At 37.1% G+C, this 21554-nt stretch overlaps 1 protein-coding gene across 2 annotated transcripts in view; it reads right to left on the bottom strand.

Moving 5' to 3' along the window:
* Positions 1–21554, bottom strand: part of Su(z)12 (Polycomb protein Su(z)12) — a 57196-nt gene that overhangs the window by 13822 nt on the left and 21820 nt on the right. Inside the window, exons 5-10 of one of the 2 annotated variants that reach the window (XM_046634364.2) lie at positions 18976–18990; positions 17979–18171; positions 16876–17093; positions 13213–13360; positions 11884–12167; positions 11479–11732 (exon numbers count right to left, since the gene is read on the bottom strand). In XM_046634364.2, the coding sequence (XP_046490320.1) occupies positions 11479–11732; positions 11884–12167; positions 13213–13360; positions 16876–17093; positions 17979–18171; positions 18976–18990 (1112 nt within the window). The remainder of the gene's footprint in view (positions 1–11478; positions 11733–11883; positions 12168–13212; positions 13361–16875; positions 17094–17978; positions 18172–18975; positions 18991–21554) is intronic. The other variant, XM_046634365.2, reaches the window with a different exon arrangement.

The following is a 21554-nucleotide window of genomic DNA, read 5'->3' on the forward strand; positions in this document are numbered from 1 at the left end:
ATAAAATCAAATTTCGTTTATTTTTTGTATTCATGTTTTCTTTTGTATCACGTGGAAATTGGTATCCAGAGTAATTTGTTGGCCAGTTAGTAAATTGGTTGCACGGGTGTGTTCTCACTTTTAGGATCACCAGAACCAACGACGAGGACGTAGTGAGAGATGGCTCTATTTTTCTTTTTTTTTTTGTATTTTTTTTTTTTTTTTACCCCTATTTTCCTAGGATGTTTTCGTATTTTCTCTCTTCTGATCCATTCACTTAAGTCACGAGCTCTCGTTAGGTTTACATTAAATTTTATTGTTTCCATTTTTCGTCAGAAAATTTTCATCATCATTGGTACGTCAGAAAATAGTTGATGTTAATTTATGATGCGAGTAAATAATTCGAGGTAGTAGATTAGTAGAGTAGGTAGTAGTCAAAAGTAGGGTGCCCTGAGCACCCGTTTTGAACAATATTGTAATGATTCAAATATAACCGCTCATTGTACACGGCACAATCGGATTAGGTTAGACCCAGGGAGTGGGGCACCTGGTCGCAAATTTAAGGAGAAAATTAGGTGGCTTGGTCTACGTCCCTCCAGGAGGACGGAGGTGCGGAGGTTTTGCTCTCTGAAAAGATATCGTAATCGATCCAAAATCGACCAATTAAAAATAATAAAGTAAATTAAACACTCCAAAAGCCAAGCCCAAATTTAAAAAGAGACGATATAGAACGAAGAAATAATAAAAGTGCAATAAAAAAATATAGTGCCTTGACGAAAGACGGTTATTGACAATTATTTATAATCTCAATAATATCCACCAGTTTTAACCATATACACTGTTTTAAACAATATACACCTGGAATGAATGAATTGTAGAATGGATGAATGAATGAATTTTAAACCTAATGACGGCTCATGTGTGGCTCATGTGTGTCAAATTTAAATTTTCACTCTACTATTCATAGTTTATAAAAGATTTTTAATATTGATTTCGCATAATTTTTAATTTTCAAATAATCTTATAATATAGACAGCAAATCTATTTATTGATGGCTGTCGGGTATGCTTAACGAATACGACAGAGTATAGGGTCTGAGCGTTTAGAGACAATTGCCAGCAGGAGGCTTGTCGACGGGGCCGCTAGGTGGCCGCGTCTCTCGTTAGACCGGCGCCGCCGATGGGGTACAGACACGAGACTGCACGGCCCGCTGCACTCGGGGAATCGGGAAAAGGCACTATACTTATAAAGTATTATTACAGTAATTTCAAACAATGGATGACAAGAATATTCTCCAAAAAATTTTATTAGAATCGGATTGCCGAACTCTCAATAACAATGGACTTCCGTACAAACCTGCACACGCTGTTTATAGCATCATTTCTCAGCGTATGAAAGACCGTGGTTCCGTCATAACGGCGAAACATGTTTATTCCATATTGAACGAAAACCGTAAAGGATTCCGCAGTCTAGTTCAGAAGGCATATAATCTATCTAACAAGTCTCGAACCGCGTCTAATACGAACGAAAACTCGTTATTCAACGAAACAACTGTCGAGAATTTCGCAAACTTTTCCAACTTTGCGTTTTCGACGAAACTCAACATCGTCGTAGGGGCTGATAAATATCAATTGATGAAACCGATGCAAAAAGTTTATAATGGTCGCGCATATTGGAAGTTCCGCGAAGGATGGACTGACGCTATCGCTGAGCGCATATGGAAGCAGCATCGGCTGAATTGTGTCATTTCGTTTAAAAATAACACAGTTCATCCTAGGGCAACTGCTGAACTTTATGCAAAGTTTCATGGTGTCTGTTTGGAATGTAAAGCCACCTTTCGTGGTACTTTGTTAAGAGAACCAACCAAAGACATTGACGTGACCTTCGAAATTTGCACGGAGAACATTATAGAAAAGTATCACACGGCTCGAAAGCAGCGACAGTTGAGAGGCGAAAGGCGTCAACAAGTTGCTAGTCGTTTTATCGAACAAAAAAAAGCAGCGGTAACATATCGGTATGAAGAAGCTAAACGGTTGAAGAAATTCGGCGAAAATGGTCCACCAATACTTCCGAGCAGTGAAGTTTTACATAAGGCCAAAGAGCAACAGCTGCTACAGACAGACGGTCTATCTTTTGGTAATCCGGCACTCAACTTCTACCATCATTGTAAAAATGGCAAGCATGCTTGTACAATACGCAAAATCAGTCTCGAAAAGTTCTATTGTATTTATTGGACACCGGAGCAACAACAGTTATACGAAGAGCGCTGCAAAAAAAATCCCAATGCAATTTTCACCATAGATGCCACTGGTGGGATTGTCAAGCGGGAACATAAGCATGACTCGCAATTTTTTCTATACCATTGTATGATTATAACAGATGAAGGTAGTGTTCCTGTCTTCCAGATGATATCTGCAGACCAGACTGCATTGGTGATAGGATTTTTTTTGTGGTATATTCTGACCAAAGGCGTTCCTATTCCACCGATAGTTGTATCAGACTTCGGTAGGGCTTTACTAATTGCTGTTACCAAGATCTTCGGTATGTGCAATGATCTGCGCGATTACCTGCAGAAATGCTACCACGTGGCAGTACGAGCAAACGGCACACTTCCAAAAACTTATATCAGACTCGATGTAAGTCACTTAATCCACATGGTTGTTCAGTGGAAATGTTCAAACGGAAAAGGCCCAGCTGTCCGTAATTTTTATAGACGATGCGTAGGTCAAGCTTATCAAATTTCGGATTTGCCAACCCTGATCGAATTTTTGGAATTAATTCTACTCGTGTCGTTGAGTGAATTTATCGGCTACACAAAAGATAATATGGCAGTGCCTGTTGAATTGCGGATGCAATCAGTAAATGAGGTTATACAAGGTGTTACTGTTAGCGAAGAGGATGAAAATCGTCAAAGAGAAACTGAATATCAGCACGAGAATGATCCTTCACAGGACCAAATCGCATCTGATACCGACTGGAAAATGTGGGCAGATAGTATTTATTCTACAGCACAGATTTGCGTTAAAAATTCAAATCAGGGAAGCGTTATCAACGGTTGCTATAATCCGGAATTTGCCCAACAGTTTAAGAAACAGCTCATACCGTATGTCCCACTTTGGACCGGCGTAATGAGACCGCATTTCAAACGCAGTCCGAGTATCGCCACATCTTCTTCGGTAGAAGCAGAGTTTGCCTTACCTTAAGAGGACCCTAAGAGGTATCATACCGACGCGCCCTGACAAATTCGTGCTTCAGCACATCGATAACCATCTTGACGGTAAGGTTAAACTTGTATCATACAAAGGCGACAAGAAGACATTTAGTGATGATAAACAAGAGCAGTTAATTAAGACCCCAAAAATAGAGTTTGATAATTTTTATGGTACTGCATCCTCCCGAAATTTGACCGTATCGCCGCTAAATCAGGAGAATGAAGAATGTACCTCGAGTCATTCGACAAAAAAGCTTGAAAGCCGCGTTTATTCAGAACTAGATTCGACCAATGACTCAGTTATGCCCGATTCTATCGGCATAATTGAGGATCACAAAAATAGTCGAGTGCATTCAAGTACGCCCGTAGATTTTATGCAATGGAATACATACGAGGACTGGGGTGGATTAGCGGAAAAAATCGAGACTGCTACAGTACCTGACAATGAAATACGAAATAAAAAAAAAAAGACGTGGACCTACATGCCTTGATAAATGCCCCGACTGAAGTTACATTAAAGGTGTAAAAAACGCACATTTACCACTGCTACAGAATGGTCTCTTTACAGGTACAGTGTCTGTAACGAAGAAAAGTTTCAATATAATCAATACCTGTGCTTTTGATTCGACATTACAGGTCATTCTCAACGGCATGGCATGTAATAAAACGTACCGCGATTTAATGCTCATTACAGATCAATCTCCTTTGATCCAACTGGCTCGTGCAATATTGAATGACAAAAAGATAACGGCCAAACATTACACAGAGAGGTCTAGGATATTATGCGGGGAGAACTTATATAAAGACGCCATAGTGTATTACACCCGGACAATACGGCGTCTTGATGTTATGTGCAATGTAAGCCATTTAGCAGATTATTTGTTTGCGAAGCAACCAAGTTGCACAAAACACGTTGCGTGCACTTGTGGATATCAAACAAGTCACCTTTGTGTTACACTTTCCGTAAACGTCGATATTTTGCTGGGTGAAGGATTTCACTTGATACAGGAAGCGATAGATCATGCATGCAAAGCATGCTTTGGCCACGTAACGAACCTGCAGGTCATGCAAAACTGTGAGGGAAGATGTAATAGAATACGGTACTCATTTATTACTGGATTTGTCTGTAATTACGGATGAGAGCTATACCGTTACAAAAAAGACGAAGTCGCACACACTCGATGCAGTTTCATCGACAGTACGATTGGGTGGCAATGCGTATATTATTGCCGGATTGGTGCATTACGCGTCTAGACATTACGTAGCGTATGCAAAGATTGGCTTGTAATGGTACAAGTACGATGACATGCGCCAAAAGCGAGAGACAGTGAAAGCAGATGAAAACATCAAACCCCACTTGTTCGTATACGTTATGTCAAATAACATAACATAGATAAGCGATCTATGACGCAATACGCGACTATTCTACTTTTGACTACTATCTACTCTACTGATCCAATACCTCGAATTATTTACTCGCATTATAAATTAATATTAACTATTTTCTGACGTACCGATAATGATGAAAAGTTTCTGACTAAAAAGGGCAACGATAAAATTTAATGTAAACCTAACGAGAGCTCGTGATTTAAGTGAATAGATCAGAAGAGAGAAAATACGAAAACATCCTAGGAAATTAGGGGTAGAAAAAAAAAATACAAAAAAAAAAGAAAAATGGAGCCATCTCTCACTACGTCCTCGTCGTTGGTTCTGGTGATACTAAAAGTGAGAACACATCCGCGCAACCAATTTACTAACTGGCCAACAAATTACTCTGGATACCAATTTCCACGTGAAACAAAAGAAAACATGAATACAAAAAATAAACGAAATTTGATTTTATCAATTATAAACAACTGGTCGGGACAATTTTCAAGGGCGGAATTCTTTGCCACCCACCTGGAAAATTCGAGAACTGTCTGAATACTACTCGTACTTTTATTTTTCGTGGCTTTGGAGCCCAGCATCCCACATCAGCAGGCTATTTTGTTATAAATAATCAGTCGGAATAGTTTTGAATCGCAGAACTCTTCGTCACTCACCTGGAGAACTCGAGAACTGTCGGAATACTACTAGGACTTTTATTTTTCATGGTTCTGAAGGCCAGCATCTCACAAAATTTTTTTTTTTGACATCCTAGTGAACACCTTATCAGAGTCTCAAATAAATTCATAAACATTGTGTTCTTTACTTCAGTTAATTTTCAATTAACCTTAAGATAGATTTTATTACCTATTTAATATTTTTTTAAGCACTTCCGTAATTTTCGTCGACTAAAATCGAGTTTAACATTTTGGATGAAATTAAAAAAAATAGTTTCACCATCAACACAATGTTTAACATGTTTTCCGCTAGATGGAAAATGTTTCAGAATCTCTTTGGATATCTTCACTTGATAACTGTAGACTTACGTTGTAATGAATTCAAAAATTTCTCAGCTCGAAAATCCTAAAATGAAACTCGTTGTGAGCCCAACCTCTAAATTATTGGAATTGGGAATAGAATTTTTCGGGATTTTCAAAAACTAAGAATGTTTGAAGATTCATAACTTAAAACTGACTTGATAAAAAATATTGAAAAAAAATTGAAGGTCTCAGAGAATCTACTATCGGCCATATAAACTTAACATATCTAGGTGAATATAAACGATATATATATGTCTATCCGATTGATATTCCTTTTCCCGTTGTATACTTTCTGCGTATACATATTTAGTGTGCGGAATGTTTCAATGTTTTATTGTCAAACCAGAATAATGACGGTACGTTGGCAACGATCTGCACGCAACAGTTGGATATGAAGAACTTCTCTTACCAGCGTGGTCAGTAGCTTAGTCCATAATTCATGAAATTGCCGTTACCCCCGTTCCTACTTGTGCCCGGAAAAAAAATAATAAATAAATTTAAGAAAAAAAAAAAATATATTAACCCAGGGCCGACAGTCTTTATCCATCTTCAGTCAAGGAAGAGTATAGCTTAGATAATACAATTCTGGACTGCACACTGCCCATGGTGCCTGCGCTATACTGTCATGGCATTTGCAGTTGAATAACCTGATATGGGGGGGGGTACAAAAATCTTAGAATGATAAGGATGAGGTAGCCAGGAAGAGTATTGCTGATACCAGATATAAGCTTGCGGTGGTAGAAATACACTAGTTAATAAAAAAGAAAAAGCTAATTTTTTGTCATGCTTCGCACATGCTTTGGTTTCATACCTAAGCATAAGGTACGATGAAATATAACAGTAAAAAAAGAAAGCCCATTTTCTTTAAAAAGTCTTTTTTTTTTGTTTCACTTAAAAAAAAAAAAAAAAAAAATTGACAACTTGTTACGTCCAGCGTACCGCCATATGTCTTCCCTGTCTTTTCGCTACTCGCTAACCTTTCCACATTTCTCATATTGATCTTACGGTCTTTTCTTGCAATCACGTTATTCAGCTAATTCTATTTCCCATTATTCCGAATCTTTACATCTTTCCTGTATCCACATTTTTGTCTAAAAATTTCATTTTAACTCCAACATTCGATACATATTTTCTATTCCATCAAGTACACGTCCAATCCATTTCGGACAGGTCAACTTCCATTCCATCCTTCAAATAACAAAATATCAATTCCAATTCCAACATTCAAAAAATCCACAACGTTCAACTGCACATTCAAATTCCTCACTATTGCAATAAAGCATGACACATTCAACCATAAGCCTTCCTTATATCAATACTTATTCCTTCTTCCATTCCTTGACTCGAGAACAGCGCCGACATCGGACCCAAGGGTATCCGAAACAACATCTCGGGTGGGTATAGCGATATATAATAACTTTCTGATACGCTTTGCTCTTCTTTTATACAAATACGTTGAATTATCTCGTTTTGACGTACGGAAAAAATCTGCACGCATATTCCTTGATATCTCTTCTCTACCACGAATTTTGAACATCAATTGATTCAAAGTAAACAGTCTACGTGCTGTCAATATTGTGTGAAATGTATACATACGTGAGGATAGATCGTCCACTTATACATAGTATAATAGTTAGTGAGGGTAGTTATAATACTTTTACGTGATAAACCATCAATAATAATGTCAAATATAGATTCTGTCACATATTTAGCTATTCTGATGTAATGAAACATTTTTAACATTTTTGTGTTAATACTTGTGCATGTAAAATCCAAAAAATATGTAATTTAGCTAACAGCAAAAAACCATATTGACCAGTGATATCGGACGATAATCTGTATAATTCGTAGATCAATCGTTGGGGTGTAAGCAATGCTCCCGTTGGTTTCAATCATTATGAATAAGGCTTACTCAGCGGTCATCTTATTCTTTGTAGACTTTTCTTGTTGCACTATTCAACTTTTGATAAAGCGGCAATGCGCTACTATAAATAATGAATGTGTAAAAAGACATGAGAGCATCACCGTATTTCTAGAAGTTGTGATCAGGAGATAGGGGAAAAGCTAGCGTACAATAAGTTCAAGTGTCACACCGTGACACCAGCCTCCACCAATGGGGTTAAATTATGTTGTAACGCTATGATGGTATTCAACGAAGTGATCAAATCATATTTTACAGTTTTTTTCATTCCTGAGTATAAGTTGAAGGATTCGTCGCAAGAGGCAGTCTTCATTCCTGAGTATAGAACTCATTTCAAACTTTGGAAAGTGAAAATGTTTGCAATCGGGCTTATTTGTTGACTCAAACAAGTTCGAAAAATTTATGTTAAAATAGAGAAAACATGGGATTTAAATATCATAACCTCAGAGTTAGTGAAAATCAATTGTATATTCAGTGTTTTTGACAATTTTTCGAACTTCATGGATCAACGCAGAAGCATCATTGCAAACACTATTATTCTCAAAAATTTGAAACGATTTCAATATTCTAGAGAAAATAAACTGTATAATACGATTTGCTCACTTCATCCGCACTGTGACCTCTTCTGAAGACGTATATGTAGGTGAGATGTAAGCAGCCCCCTGACACTCACCACTGCTCGTATACTAAAAAATTGTACGCGTTTTGTCCCAGTTTTTTAGTTCCTCTACGTGGCGCTAGTTGACTTCTGACACGCTCGCTGCCCTCGCTGACCGCGCGCAAGCTTGTCTGACAACTACTAGCGCCACTAGTGGCGGAAATTGGCGGCAGAATCGAGGGACATTTTGCGAACCACTTTTAGCAGCGTGTGTAAGGGGGCTGGATGCAAGCGTAGTGGGCTCCTTAAGGAATTAAGACTCCAAATTATGGAAATCTGAATTGATAGATATTAGAATTTTGACCAAAAAACGAAAGTCTGTTAACATGCGTATATTTTCAGTGTCCAAAAATCGAAAACAAAGTGGGCCTCAGCAGAGAAAATGGTCCCTTTCCTCTAAATTTGTTGTATTTTTGTCATGATTTATAAAACTTGTGAATTTTCCTATTCATTTGTCTTGGAATACTTTTACCATGACATTATTTAATTAGGATGAAAATTGGTAAATTATCAACTAATTATTATGGGATACGTGAAATAAATAAAGATTGAGAACTTTTGAAAAATTTGAAAAAGTGCAACAATTTTTTTGGGGGGTAAGCACTTTGCCGGCCTCATCCCTATAACTTTAATTACTGAATTAATGATCGGTTGTTAGTACAGATGGTGGGTCATTAGTGGGAGTCACTAGTGGCACTTTTAAACTCCGTGCGAAATTTAACATAGGTGCCCTATATGGTGGCTTCTCCCCTATCTCGTACTACCTATTTAGAACTACTAAACTACCACGGGTGGGTTAGCTGCACGGTGTAATAAACGGTCTTACATACAGGTCTTGCAATTCAGTAGAATTTCAAAAGTGGGGGTGACTTCAGCATTGAAGCCATTTTCAACTAGTAATGTTAACACTTATCGCAAGTGTCGCTGTCATCGAGATATGATGTTTTGAAAGTACTATGGACAATACACAGTTGTAATTTGCACACATAACGCTCCTGCTCCTATTATCGTTGGTGTCACACACACTTGCTTACAGCCATCCTTTGATTGCGGAGATCCTAATAGCTTTAACCCTTAACTGCCACACTGGGGTCCAATCCCATATGGAATCTATATAATTCCAGAGAAGTGTAGTAGGTAAGGGTTAAGATAAACAACGAAATCTAACTTCGATAAGAGAACCTTTATTGAATATTAGAGACTGTAAGATGCTAATGTTCATCCGCTTGCGTGTTGCAACTTCTCACTAAATAAACTGGTGAATTGTTGTACAGATTCGAAAAATCAACTTCCAATCACAGCATTAGAGATTGATATGATAGTGTTGTTCTTTGAAACACTTTGAAACTCGGCCATGCAATCTTTTGTACATTTTACGTTGGACGACTGTTAGTAATTCCAATTTTTCACTAAAATATGTAAATACATGAATATATAAAAAAGTAATGTTAATGCATTCAACACCTCCATATATCTAATATTCTTATATTGCCCCCAGTCATCTATTCCAATAATTGGCGGCGTTGACTGAAGATTGTCAAACACAGCCAACTAAGTGGGACCTTTCGAAACCGAGCGCGACTAGGCGGGAGATCGTGGGGAGGTTCGGGACAGAAATTATATACCGTTGCCAACTAAATTAACATTTCAGTCCTGTAAGCGATTCACGGTAAACTGTTACTGCAATCTCTGTGCTCCCTCATTTGCTTCGAAACTGTACTCTTTGCTGATTGCCTGTAGCAATTTTCAAGCAACGAACCATGCTTTCCACCCTTCCAGAGCAAACTACGCAGCATGCGAATAACCTAAAGAGTGTCTGACATTCGAGTGAGACACAGATGATGTCCAACATTGTAATTTTTTATCTGCTTTTGATAACATGCTAGTGATTATATTACCCACTAGGGTGGTCCTTCAGTCGGTTTTTTCGATTTTTACCCATTTGCCGCCCAGATTGGTTCCAAATAAGTCAAAAAAATCTGTATAAAATTTGAGCCTCCTGGTTCAACTGGAAGGGGTGCCTGTAAGCACGAACTTTTTCTCATTTGAATAACATGAGCTTTCCTTCTACCTTCAGTCATTAATTTTCTGCAAGAAAAAATCTGTAATTGTCTGGATCTAATGTAGATTGTCACAGACCTCCAACGACATGGTTTATGCTACCATGAATCGATGAACTTGGTGTCAAACTGTTTTTTTTTTTTTTTTTACAAATGTATTGAACATTGAGGAAAATTCAACCAGCCCATAACCTAAAGTAAGTAGCAACCCAAATTGGCTAATAAAATGCAATATATTCCCAAAAAAGGGGAAAAAAAATTTCACAAGTTCATCGATCCACAGTAGCATGAACAATACTTATACAATACAATATAAACTCGTTGGATGTAGGTGAATTTTATAGCAAATAACAGAAACAATGCACATTAGATCCGAAGAATTACAGAATTTATAGGCATATATTACACTTGCAGAAAAATAATGACGGAACGTATGGCAAAATCTCATGTTCTTCAAATGAGAAAAAGTTCGTGATTATAGGCACCTTTTCCAGTTGAGCCAGGAGGCTCAAATTTGAAACTGATTTTATTTATTTTTTTTAATTAAATTGGAACCATTCTGGACGGTGAATGGGTAGGAATCAAAAAACCACCATTTGAAGGACCACCCTATTATACATGTATATGAACACCTCTGTGTACGTGGCAACTTTGGCGACCATCGATGAAATTACTAACCCAGATTTTTTCTAAAGCAAGAACTATATGTCTTAAAGCACTGCGTACACAGAGATAGACTGTGAGATCATCTTCCTGCTTACACTGCGATCACAATAAGTCTATTTTTAGATATGTTATCAGTAACATTGAAAAACTGTGTTTTTTTTTTTGCGAAAAATTAATTTTCTTCAGGCTTTCGCGAACAAAGAAAATTATTTTTATGAGTCCATCAAAAAGCAGAAATTTTTTCGTAGGGAGCCTAGATTTTCAAAGTGGGATGGTCGTGGGATCATTATTCAGCTAAATTTGTGTAAACCGTGTACACAACGCTTCGATTAGCGGACAGGTCAAGAACATGCAAGTATGATTACAAATCGTTTGTGGTGTATCACTTGAAGCTGGGATGAGATACTCGGATTAATTCGAGCATCGACTAGGATCGTAATACAACTAAATCATTCCGAGTTATACAAAAATCGGTTACAAGTTTTGAATGTTGCATTTCACGATGAAACATGGAAGCGCTAACGATAAAATATTTTTGTCTGCAATAAACAAAACAAGTATTATTAAAGAAAAGTTACCTGTTATGGCCTGTGATGTATGGGCGTTGACTTTCAAAATCATTTTCATCTAATTCCAAAAATTCTGATAAACTAGGCTTGGTCCTTTTTGGTCGGCAGACTAAAATATTGGTAACACTTGTACGTCTTGTCGGGCCAGTTCGAGCAAATGCAACTCCGGAGGGTTGAGAAATCAATTCATGCGGGCTGCCCGAATATGACCCATCATAGCACTCATTTATTGCCACATCTATTCTTGCTCCTTGTGAGATTGGCTGAAACGAATCATACGTGACTCATTATTGACTGTTTTCGGTATATTTCAATGCACAATATGTAAATATTCCAGGGTTAAATTGAAGAAATTGTGAGTAATAATATGAACCATTTTGAGTAAAATGACAAAATTGGAAGATGAGAACTTACCACGTATGTAAATGTGAACCGTGAGTGACACAATTTAAGATGCTTTAGGAGCGAATATAGTTTCCCACAGTCTAACGAACACCAAGGGCAGTGAAGATCCTCGCAAGCCTCTGTTTGTTGTCGACTATTATTATTGTATAAAAATTGGTATACTATTTGCTGAGTAGATGACATATCCATTTTTTCAATAGATAAAGACAATTTTGTAGGTGTTAATGGACTAGAATTAGGCAGTGTTGAGTTATTATTGTTACTGTGATTAGCTGGAAAACGGTCCAATGCACCTGTAATTAAGAAAATTAAATTTGTAAATATTGCATTTTATCTGCAATTGACTTTTTTTTTGTGAAAGAACCTTATAACCTTCAAGCATCTATTCTTGCATAAAAAAAAATATATATATATGCAAGACTTATATGGGACTTATACCCAACATATATTTGATATAAGCCAAGCGAAAAATGTATATTCTCGCATTGATCACTTTTATTTAAAATCTATACGGCATTTCATGAACCTGTACGGCATATAATACACAAGTATGCAATGTATGAAAACCATATATGATTACGCAGAATAATGGTATATTATATTATAAGTGCAGAAAATGGACGATTTCTGACGAGTGTGAAGTTTGTAGCGTGAACTACAAAAGTGAGTGCTGCATTTACACGAATACGCATACGAATTAGGCGGCGTGAGCTGAAAGCGAGTGCTGCAATAGCATTTGTGCAAGTACAAGTGTGTGAACGCAGCATGAGCCAAGGCGAGCACCTGCAAAGGAAAGTTTGATTTGAGAAATTACGAAGATACCACTCATAGCGCGAAAATTGCGGTTAGCTAACTTATGCACTATGACACAGAGCATAAAATTGAGTTGTTCGAAAGTGAGCGTGTGTCATAGAAAGCCGCAGTGTGTAAAATTAGCATTTCGATTGTGCGCATGCACCATCGTTGTTTTACCACACTATTCCGAAATCAGGGACTTTAAGCTCGTTCCACAGTCCTCAAAAATCGAAGCCTCCAAGTCAATGTCGGAAAATAAACTATTTACAAACAGTCAGTGGCTGCAGCATTGGGCGTGAGTTACCAAACTTGAATTTTGCATGCTAGTAGTGGTATCTTCGGTACTTATCAAATCAAACTTTCCGTACATGTGATGCCAAAGAAAATCATGCGTGATAAATGCAGATTGGTGAAATGTACTTCATATAATTGTAGCACTCGTACAGATATCTCTAAATCTCTGCATTTGATATAAAATGTACTATTCTGACGTATTCTTTCTTTTCATGCAGGCTGCTTGAATTATTAATTGATAAAACTCACCGTTTCCTGGCCTGTTCTCTTTATTGTCTCCATTAGGAAGAGGATGGATGGGTGGTGGCCTATCCACTAAACCATTACTTGGCTCTGTCGTCCAGCTGAGTCTAAACTTTAACGTCGGCCCACGACTGAATACTTCAAACGGACCACACTGCAATAAAGTAAGTTTCGTTGGTATTGCCACTAGCACAGAATAAACAATATCCAATTTTTCTTTACTGCATGCAACGAAAGAACAGCCACGATTCGAGATTCATATTATCATTTTCGATACAGAGCCTTTAAGCTTCATTAGTGGTATTATAGCCACTGTATTAATTGTACAAGTCACGTATGGAACAGTAGCAAAATCGTTCCCAACAGTAAGAACGTTGCACCAATTATTTCAAGATGAAGTGCAATCATTTCCTACAGGACAAGAAATTCTTAAAATAGATTTCTACAGATGATTGCTTAACCGGTTAATCTAGTTTAGAAGATGCAGTATAGATAAGTGAGAAACTTTGACAAGCCTGCTGAAAGTATGCAGGTTCAACTTGTGTAAGTAGGCATTAAATGACGTGAGGTTACTGCAAGTAATCCGAAAAGAATCACCTCACCTATTTTTCTGCTCCGATTCTGGATTCATCATAGACTAAATATTTGAGACATCAATTGGTCTCAAACAGATAAAACAGCTCAAGTTCTAAAACTAATTGAACCTGAAGTTCCGATCAATGAAATTTGATTAAAAGTTAAATTAACTGCTGATATTGCAATTTGTGATGATTCAAATATACCCGCTAAATGAGCAAAACGAGAGCGGATGAGAGTTGACCCATGGAGTGGGACACGTGATGTGAGTCTTCACTAATTTCGAATATAGTCAGAAGAAACGAGGCTCTTGGTCAACGACTCTTTTGGAGGAAGAAGGAGGTTCCCGTCTTCCGTAATCAAACATCAGATACCGAAGATCGACGAATGTCTTATCAAAGCAAAGTTACCATAAAGATAGACATTTAAAATTCAAACAGTAAAAACTCCAAAAGCCATATCAAAATTCAAGAGAGACGATTTAAAAGGGAGAAACAAAATCAAACAAGTGAAATCCAAAAGTAAAGTGTATCGATGAAAGACAATTATTTCCAATTGTTTACAATTTTAACAATATACACTATTTCAAAGAATTTACACTTGGAACGAATGAATGACAGAATAGACGAATGAATGAATTTTAAACGTAATGACGGCTCATATTTTATACATTGATGGAGAAAAGAATTTGTACTATATTCGTCGTACCTTATGAAATATGCGAAAAGTTTATTCGTTAAGTAGGTCAAATTTTAAATTTCAACAAATTCTTATAAATTCGATTATGAATTCCTGAAAAGCGAATATAATCTGCGTAGCTACTGATTTCGAGAGTATCAAATTATCGAATTATGACTGAAAATTATAGTGATGTATTCTTTTACTGCTGGAACGCTTTTCGAATTAGTTTGATCTATTGAAACTTCAGGTGCATAAAAGTGAGCGATTGAAATGCCCAAGTCAAAAAATGAACAATGCTATCGCAAATCGCACTATATTATGACCCATTAGTGCACGTAGGATCAATATATCTCAAGGCGAAGATCCTGACAAGTGACAAAGGAGTTGTGTGTGAAGTATGACTGGGACGAATCCATTCTCCCAAGACATTATTACAGCTTGGGCTGAGTATAAGAGCCAACTGAGGCTACTGGATCAGTTTTCAATACCAAGAAATATTATTATGCATAATATGCAGAATAGATACTCTCAAGGGAGAGTTCGGCAAATGAGACTACATGATTATAGTGGCATATACATATTACATACGCGTGGCTCAAAATATACGAAACATATGTGTACAGTCGCAAAGACGGACAATCTTTGGCAAAGTATGATATGCACATTGGCAATGTCAATTAGCGGTATGCAAGATTAGACCACCACAAGGCAGGATTAGACTACACAAATCCTCGATTGATGACGACAGAATACTGACGATTGAGTAAAGGATAGGAGCGTTGCAAGATGTGATGACAGAAGTAAAGTGATATTCATAGGGTGACACGTAAACAGAAGATTTGATGCTATTGCCGAAAAATTACGAACGGGGGGCACGTGGCAGTGGGTTAACCAAGCGTGATAAAAAATATTGGGACACGAACTTGAGAACTACACTGCCATTAGTCAGGAGTCGATACCAGGAATGCCTCAACCAAGAATCAACACTTTGATTCTTGAGAATGGTAGATTGACCAAAAGATTGGCTCATCTCCAATGACCCTAGACGTATTATGGGATGAATTTCTTCAGTTACTATAGTCAGCATCGGGAAACATGGATTAGAAATGATGGGGCGTTTTGTTCATGTGCCTCACCACTAGGGCGGTATATTTGGAACTATCCGCCTCAACAACAATCAATCCTATGTTATGTCTATGAATCATATATGGTAGCACAACGTAGATCACGGATGGTCAGGTACTTAGGTATTGGAACTGAGCTAAATTCGAAAAAAACTACCTACAGACAGCAGAGTTGTACTTTGCAAGTTGTTGGTTCATTGCTTCTTGAATTATCTTGCAACTCAAGTTGTAAAACGTGGTTTTGAAAACAACGGAGTGTGCGTTGGGTGAAAATAGTAGAATCTGTAAAAGGAGGAAAAGTAGGTCTCTGTACTCCGAGCATAAAATTTCAATATGAGTCAAAAGCAAGCGGATATGCAAGCGAAGACATATATTGCAAATATAATAAAATGACAAAAACAACTTAATTTGGATGAAACTTATAAATAGTTCCATAAGATGGTTCCGTCAATTTTGTGAATTTGTCAACATTTACTTTGGGAACACTTTCTTCAAGCATCTCAACTGATTTAAGCCATATGGGTAAACCATAAATTTGAATCGTATTCTCTAAAAAGTATGAAGATCCTAGCAGCATGAGCGAGAGAGAATTCTTCGAGCTCGTTTGACCATATCTGGATAGTTATCACAATCCAAAGGCTAACTTCTGAGAAGATTGTGTAACTAAATCAAATGCAATGAAGAGGCTTTGAATGTTAAAGAACATCCGAGAATATAGATCCGTATCCCATAGATTTCATTGAGTGATTTTTTGAAGTTTACAACTGACCAAAGTAGATGAGGATTTGAATTTAAATCCCCAGCATTACGGTGAAGACCTGAACGACAACTCATAGAAATTATGAGACGGACCACGTCATTTAGGCGCCGAATCGGCGAACTGAGTTTTAAACTCAGCCCGACTACTCGTAGGCAAACTTTCCTGCAAATTTCGTTACTTCTGGTGAGAATGCGGGTGTTTCTATTGAATACTCTAAGACGGCTACGGACGCCTAATGATAGTCCCTAATCCATCCCCTCCCTTGTTCCGTACACGCCTTACAGATCATGGGGACATACCCTATCGGATATGGCGGGTGTTGGTGGTGATTATTATTATTATTACAATATGTCACGTAAGTTTGTAAAACGTTTCGAAAATCCGATGAATTATGGATTTTGCGTTTAAATGCATGATAAATTTCAGATGTGTTGATTTTACAACATGGCCGTTCAGTGATTATTATTAGTCCAAAAGTAATCGAATTTTCGGATAAGAAATACGATTTTAATATATGTATAAGATTACCTCCTTAATCTCAGTGATACATTCCCAGGAACTGTGTTTTTTAGGGCTGGCACGGACATTTGTTTGAACCTCTTGTAAACCTAATTCATAATCACCGTCCGTTAATAGGCAGCGATTGTGTTTGTCGTATACGATAAGCTCGGAGCCGTATAGTTTGATTTCTTCTCCACCATTCTTTATCGAACCGTTGATAGACTTACGCCGTTTTTGGGCAGGTTCTGTAAAAAATCACATCGGTTACACAACATGTTAGAGCATTAGTGGAAAATTCAAGTGCTTTAAAAGAACACCCTTTTTAAACGAAACGACATCAAAAAGTTAAAGGCCGCAACTTGTTCCAAGAATATTACGTCATTTTTAATGAGATTCTGAGAACAATATTGCTAAAATATTCACTGCTATTTGTTTACAGTAGTTTTATCATTTTAATCTTCTCACTTTGCCGTATTCAGAAAGGAAGAGAAATTTATTATAATCACCCAGAAAATGAATAGTTGAGATTTAACTACTTCTCGATGTGTTGAGGTCGAGAAAATAATTGCCCTTGTGTGCTATGTACAGTTTACAATTTATCTGCATTTTCGAAATGAACTTCAAATGAATTGAAACAAGCAGGCAAAAAATTCACCAGACATTCATTCGAAAATGTTCGAAAGCAGACTCGACTTCAGAACATGCAAATTCTGTGAAACTTTAACTTGTGATTTTTGGACCGAGTACAATAACTTACTCTCATTTTCGAAAACAGCGAAGTGAGGAGTCTAAAAACGAGTATCAAGAAAAAAAACACTTTGTCGTATCATTCTCATAATTTGCTTTCCGATTTCCACAGAATTGATGATTTTAAAAAATGTCCTGTTTTTGTCATTATTGTAACAATAAGGAAATTTTTAGTGAATATATTCTAATAATTAAGTTATCATATCTAGAATACGACATGAAAATTAAATAGTAAAGATTATACGTAAGTGTACGTGAAAATTAAAAAAAGTGGTGCATTTATGAAAGAAAGCATTGATGTCTTATTTTAGTCACAAATATATTATGAGCCACGATAAAATTTCCAATTAGCATTTTCGTAATACAAGTAAATATGTTCTCACCATCTAAATCACAGTTGGAAATAAGGCAGCTGTTGTTTGACATACAATAAACCCGTAGAAGCAGCATGTATGTTTTGACAATGTGGCCGTTGCTTAAACTAAATGATTCGTTTGGAATTGAAATGGTCGGTGCTTTCGGAGGGGGCTGATCTTCTGACGGGTTGATCGGTACTTCACTCGTACCAACGGAAACCTGTAACCGTAACCACTTAAATTGCTTAAAATAGATGATTCCGATTTTTTAAACGGTATTTTGCTCAATCGGACAAGTCTTTTAGTACCGTGAATTTTCTGTCAAAACTGACATTCTCATGCAGGAAGGTGACCAATAAGTATGTTTCTTCAACAACGGAGCAAAAACGCTCATTGTCGCTCCGACCGAATGGATCGAAAACGGGCGATTCTCGGTCAGTGAAACGCGAAGGATTGAAAACGTTCAAACTATGTGATTGACATAATGCTAGTAGTACCAACGGAAGGTGGTTCGTAGTTGGCTAATGCCGTTGTGACCCTAGATAGAAGCGGAGCGACATCTGACGATGAATCCAACTACCAGCACTTACTCATTGGGGGGAGGCCACTCGTATTGTTCATATAGTTGTAAATATTAAATTTGGTGAAACTTGAAAAATTGGGAAAATTATGATAGCCAGTTATTTTAAATGTGTATTTTCAAGAAACTTCAATAAATTGTTCGTATAGCTTTGAGATAGAAGTCATATTTGAGTTGGGGGTCGCCCCTCCCCCGCCCCGGGGGGACTACGCTCCCTGGACCCGCATCCACTTCTGTGCGCCCTTTGCCCAAGTCGCCAAACTAATCTGGTGATTTACACTGACCTGAGAATCAGCCGCTACGCAAAAACTCGCGTTCGCTCCGCTGTTCAAGAAAATAGCATGTGAATCTCGAGGAAAAACAAGCGTTTGCGCCAGTTTTCGCTCTCGATGCACAATGTAATATTGTTTAGCCTATAGATAGACAGCCTAAGTGTCAACTTACGTGTGCACTGCCATTCTGAAAAAAAAAAAAAAAACACAAAGGTAAGCGAATGGGAGCTTCGAAAATGATTGGTCTAGAAAGTGCTCCAAAGATCACATGGTTATGAAGGAATAGTAAAAAATTTTAAGTATAAGAGTGAATGAAGTAGAGCTCAAAGCGATTATTTCACGGTGTGTTGGATTGCAGATAACTTCATCAAATATCTCGAATAGTTAAGGAAATACTGGTGTAAATTACATTTATAGTTTGAAATTAGAAGAAAACCCGATACTAATTATGTTCGTAATTTTCAATTAAAAGGAAAACCGATACTTCTTACATTCTTAATTTATAATTCAAATTTTTTTTAATTACAAAGTACGGATGCACCTAATTAGTAATTTCGATGTAATTAATTCCACAAAATAATTATTGGTGCCCAACACTGCATGGAACTGAACAGTGTTCCAAGAGGTTCGTAACTGATTGAATTCAAACCCTTGAAACTTTCAAGTGATTTGAAACGAGAATCATTAGATCGTTAACAAAATCCTACGTATTTCTCGTCAAGCGGACACCCAAGTGCAGAAAGTATCACCATGTAAGTGAATAATCTAGGAAAGACTCCATTGTTCCAGTCTTATGAAAATATAACCTTGAAACATTAATATCATTGAATTTTAACGCCCAACCAAGATAAAAGTTGAACTTCGTCTCCTCGCTGAGCAGCAGCGAGACTGAGCTGGAATGAGCGGCTTCTACCAAAGACCACTCAATATTTCCCAGTAACCGAAACTTTAAAACAGTTTTCTTGTACAAGGAATTGATTAATACTTAAATATGCCACTATAAGATACATCAGAATAAGATGAAAACCAAAACCTCATGTGGCATATCACTGGATCAAGTTTTGTTCAACCACAGACTATACAAATCCTCTTTCTACAAAATGATGAGCTATTCCTGTCGTATTAAGTCTTTGTTTGAACTGGTTTGGTTGTTTCTTGTGACTAGCGAGTCTGCTGATCAATTAGAATATTAAAAATTAATTACATTCAAATAGAAGTAATAAAACATACCTAATACCGTTCAAAAATTAGTTTCAAATTAACAAGTTACTAGAAATATTCTCAGTCACAGTATCTACACAAATATGATGGCAAAATTCTTAAAGAATCCTAGGTTTTCCCCAGAACAAGACATTGTATCTTGGGACTTTGAATGCTAGATGGGCCTATCGGCGAATCCTGGTGCATATCTGTAAGGTAGCAATTTCAGGAACCAGAATGGAAGTGGCAATCAATGGCAAAAGTGATCGAGTATCCGCAAATAGTCGACTGTCATCCAGTCGATTCATTTTATGAAGTTTTGTGTAATTCAACATATCATGAAGCAATAGGATTATTATCTATTCTTTGCAATCAGGTAGTACTAGTTTTTCAGTAAATTTCTATGAGCGAGAGATCTTTGAAGCACTTGTTACACAAGTGACTTTTGAAATCAATGCCCGATAATATCTCTCCGCTTATTTTTAAGAATGGTAGAACACTCCTAAAATGACACCTTAGCCTTGCCTATTTGTGGACAAAAAATATGACCTCGCTGGTTGCATGCTCGCAGGCAGCTTCCAACTTTAGGTATAACAACAATACTCTGTATACATGAACCATGCGTATAGTTATCCAAAAATTTTATAGATTGAATTCGTCTCAGTTTGATATATCGAATTCGATCTACGAAAGAAGTTCCGTTACCGTTTCATAGGACCTAACGCGTATGGAAATGTGTCTAAACCAGCACTGGAACATCTATTCCTAATAACATCAACGTGCACTTTTTATTTTTTAATTCTTTGCTTTTACTGACAGTGAATCAAGAAACAAATCATACGAACATATAACGTATTAGCAGGGTTCACCTAATAGAGTTATACATTATTCAGTTTAAAGCAATGTTCACCTGACCATTTACCAAGTCAGCAAAATATTGTAATTCATGAAGATGAATGAGATGAAAATAGGGAACCTGCATGCATCTGAAATCTCTATATTCCTCTATTGGACTCGAAAGTAGGATGAAAAATAATGAATTTCCCAAGACGGTTTCTTTTTTCGAGCAACATTAACATTGCAATAATTTTTTCTTTTACACTAATTTTTCTCGGTAAATTTGAACCGGTAACCATTTTGCTGGACCCCTCTATCAGCGCCACCAGGTGACACGTTCGGGCACTATGCTCGGCTGTAAACACCGTCTACTCCGAGCAAGCCGGAATCCTAACCTGCAATATTAATATTTGAAGCTCTGAAGCATAGTTGGCGTTATCAAAATTGTATTTATCTCAGTAAATAACTTTTAGTTTGGTTAAAATAAAAAGACAACAATGGATTCATCAGCTCCGCATCCAAATTTAGATTGGTACATGTATTGTTTTGCACCATCTTGTAAAAATACAACAAGTTCAACTCCAGACAAGATATTTATCCGAGTGCCAAATAATGTATTAAAACGGAAGGCTTGGTGCGATGCGAACTACATTTACATGGTGTATAATAAAGTTAGGAATCCGGCTTGCTCGAAGCAGAGAGTGTTTACAGCCG

Source organism: Neodiprion pinetum, chromosome 7 (genome assembly GCF_021155775.2).
Source record: "Neodiprion pinetum isolate iyNeoPine1 chromosome 7, iyNeoPine1.2, whole genome shotgun sequence".
NCBI lineage: Eukaryota > Metazoa > Arthropoda > Insecta > Hymenoptera > Diprionidae > Neodiprion > Neodiprion pinetum.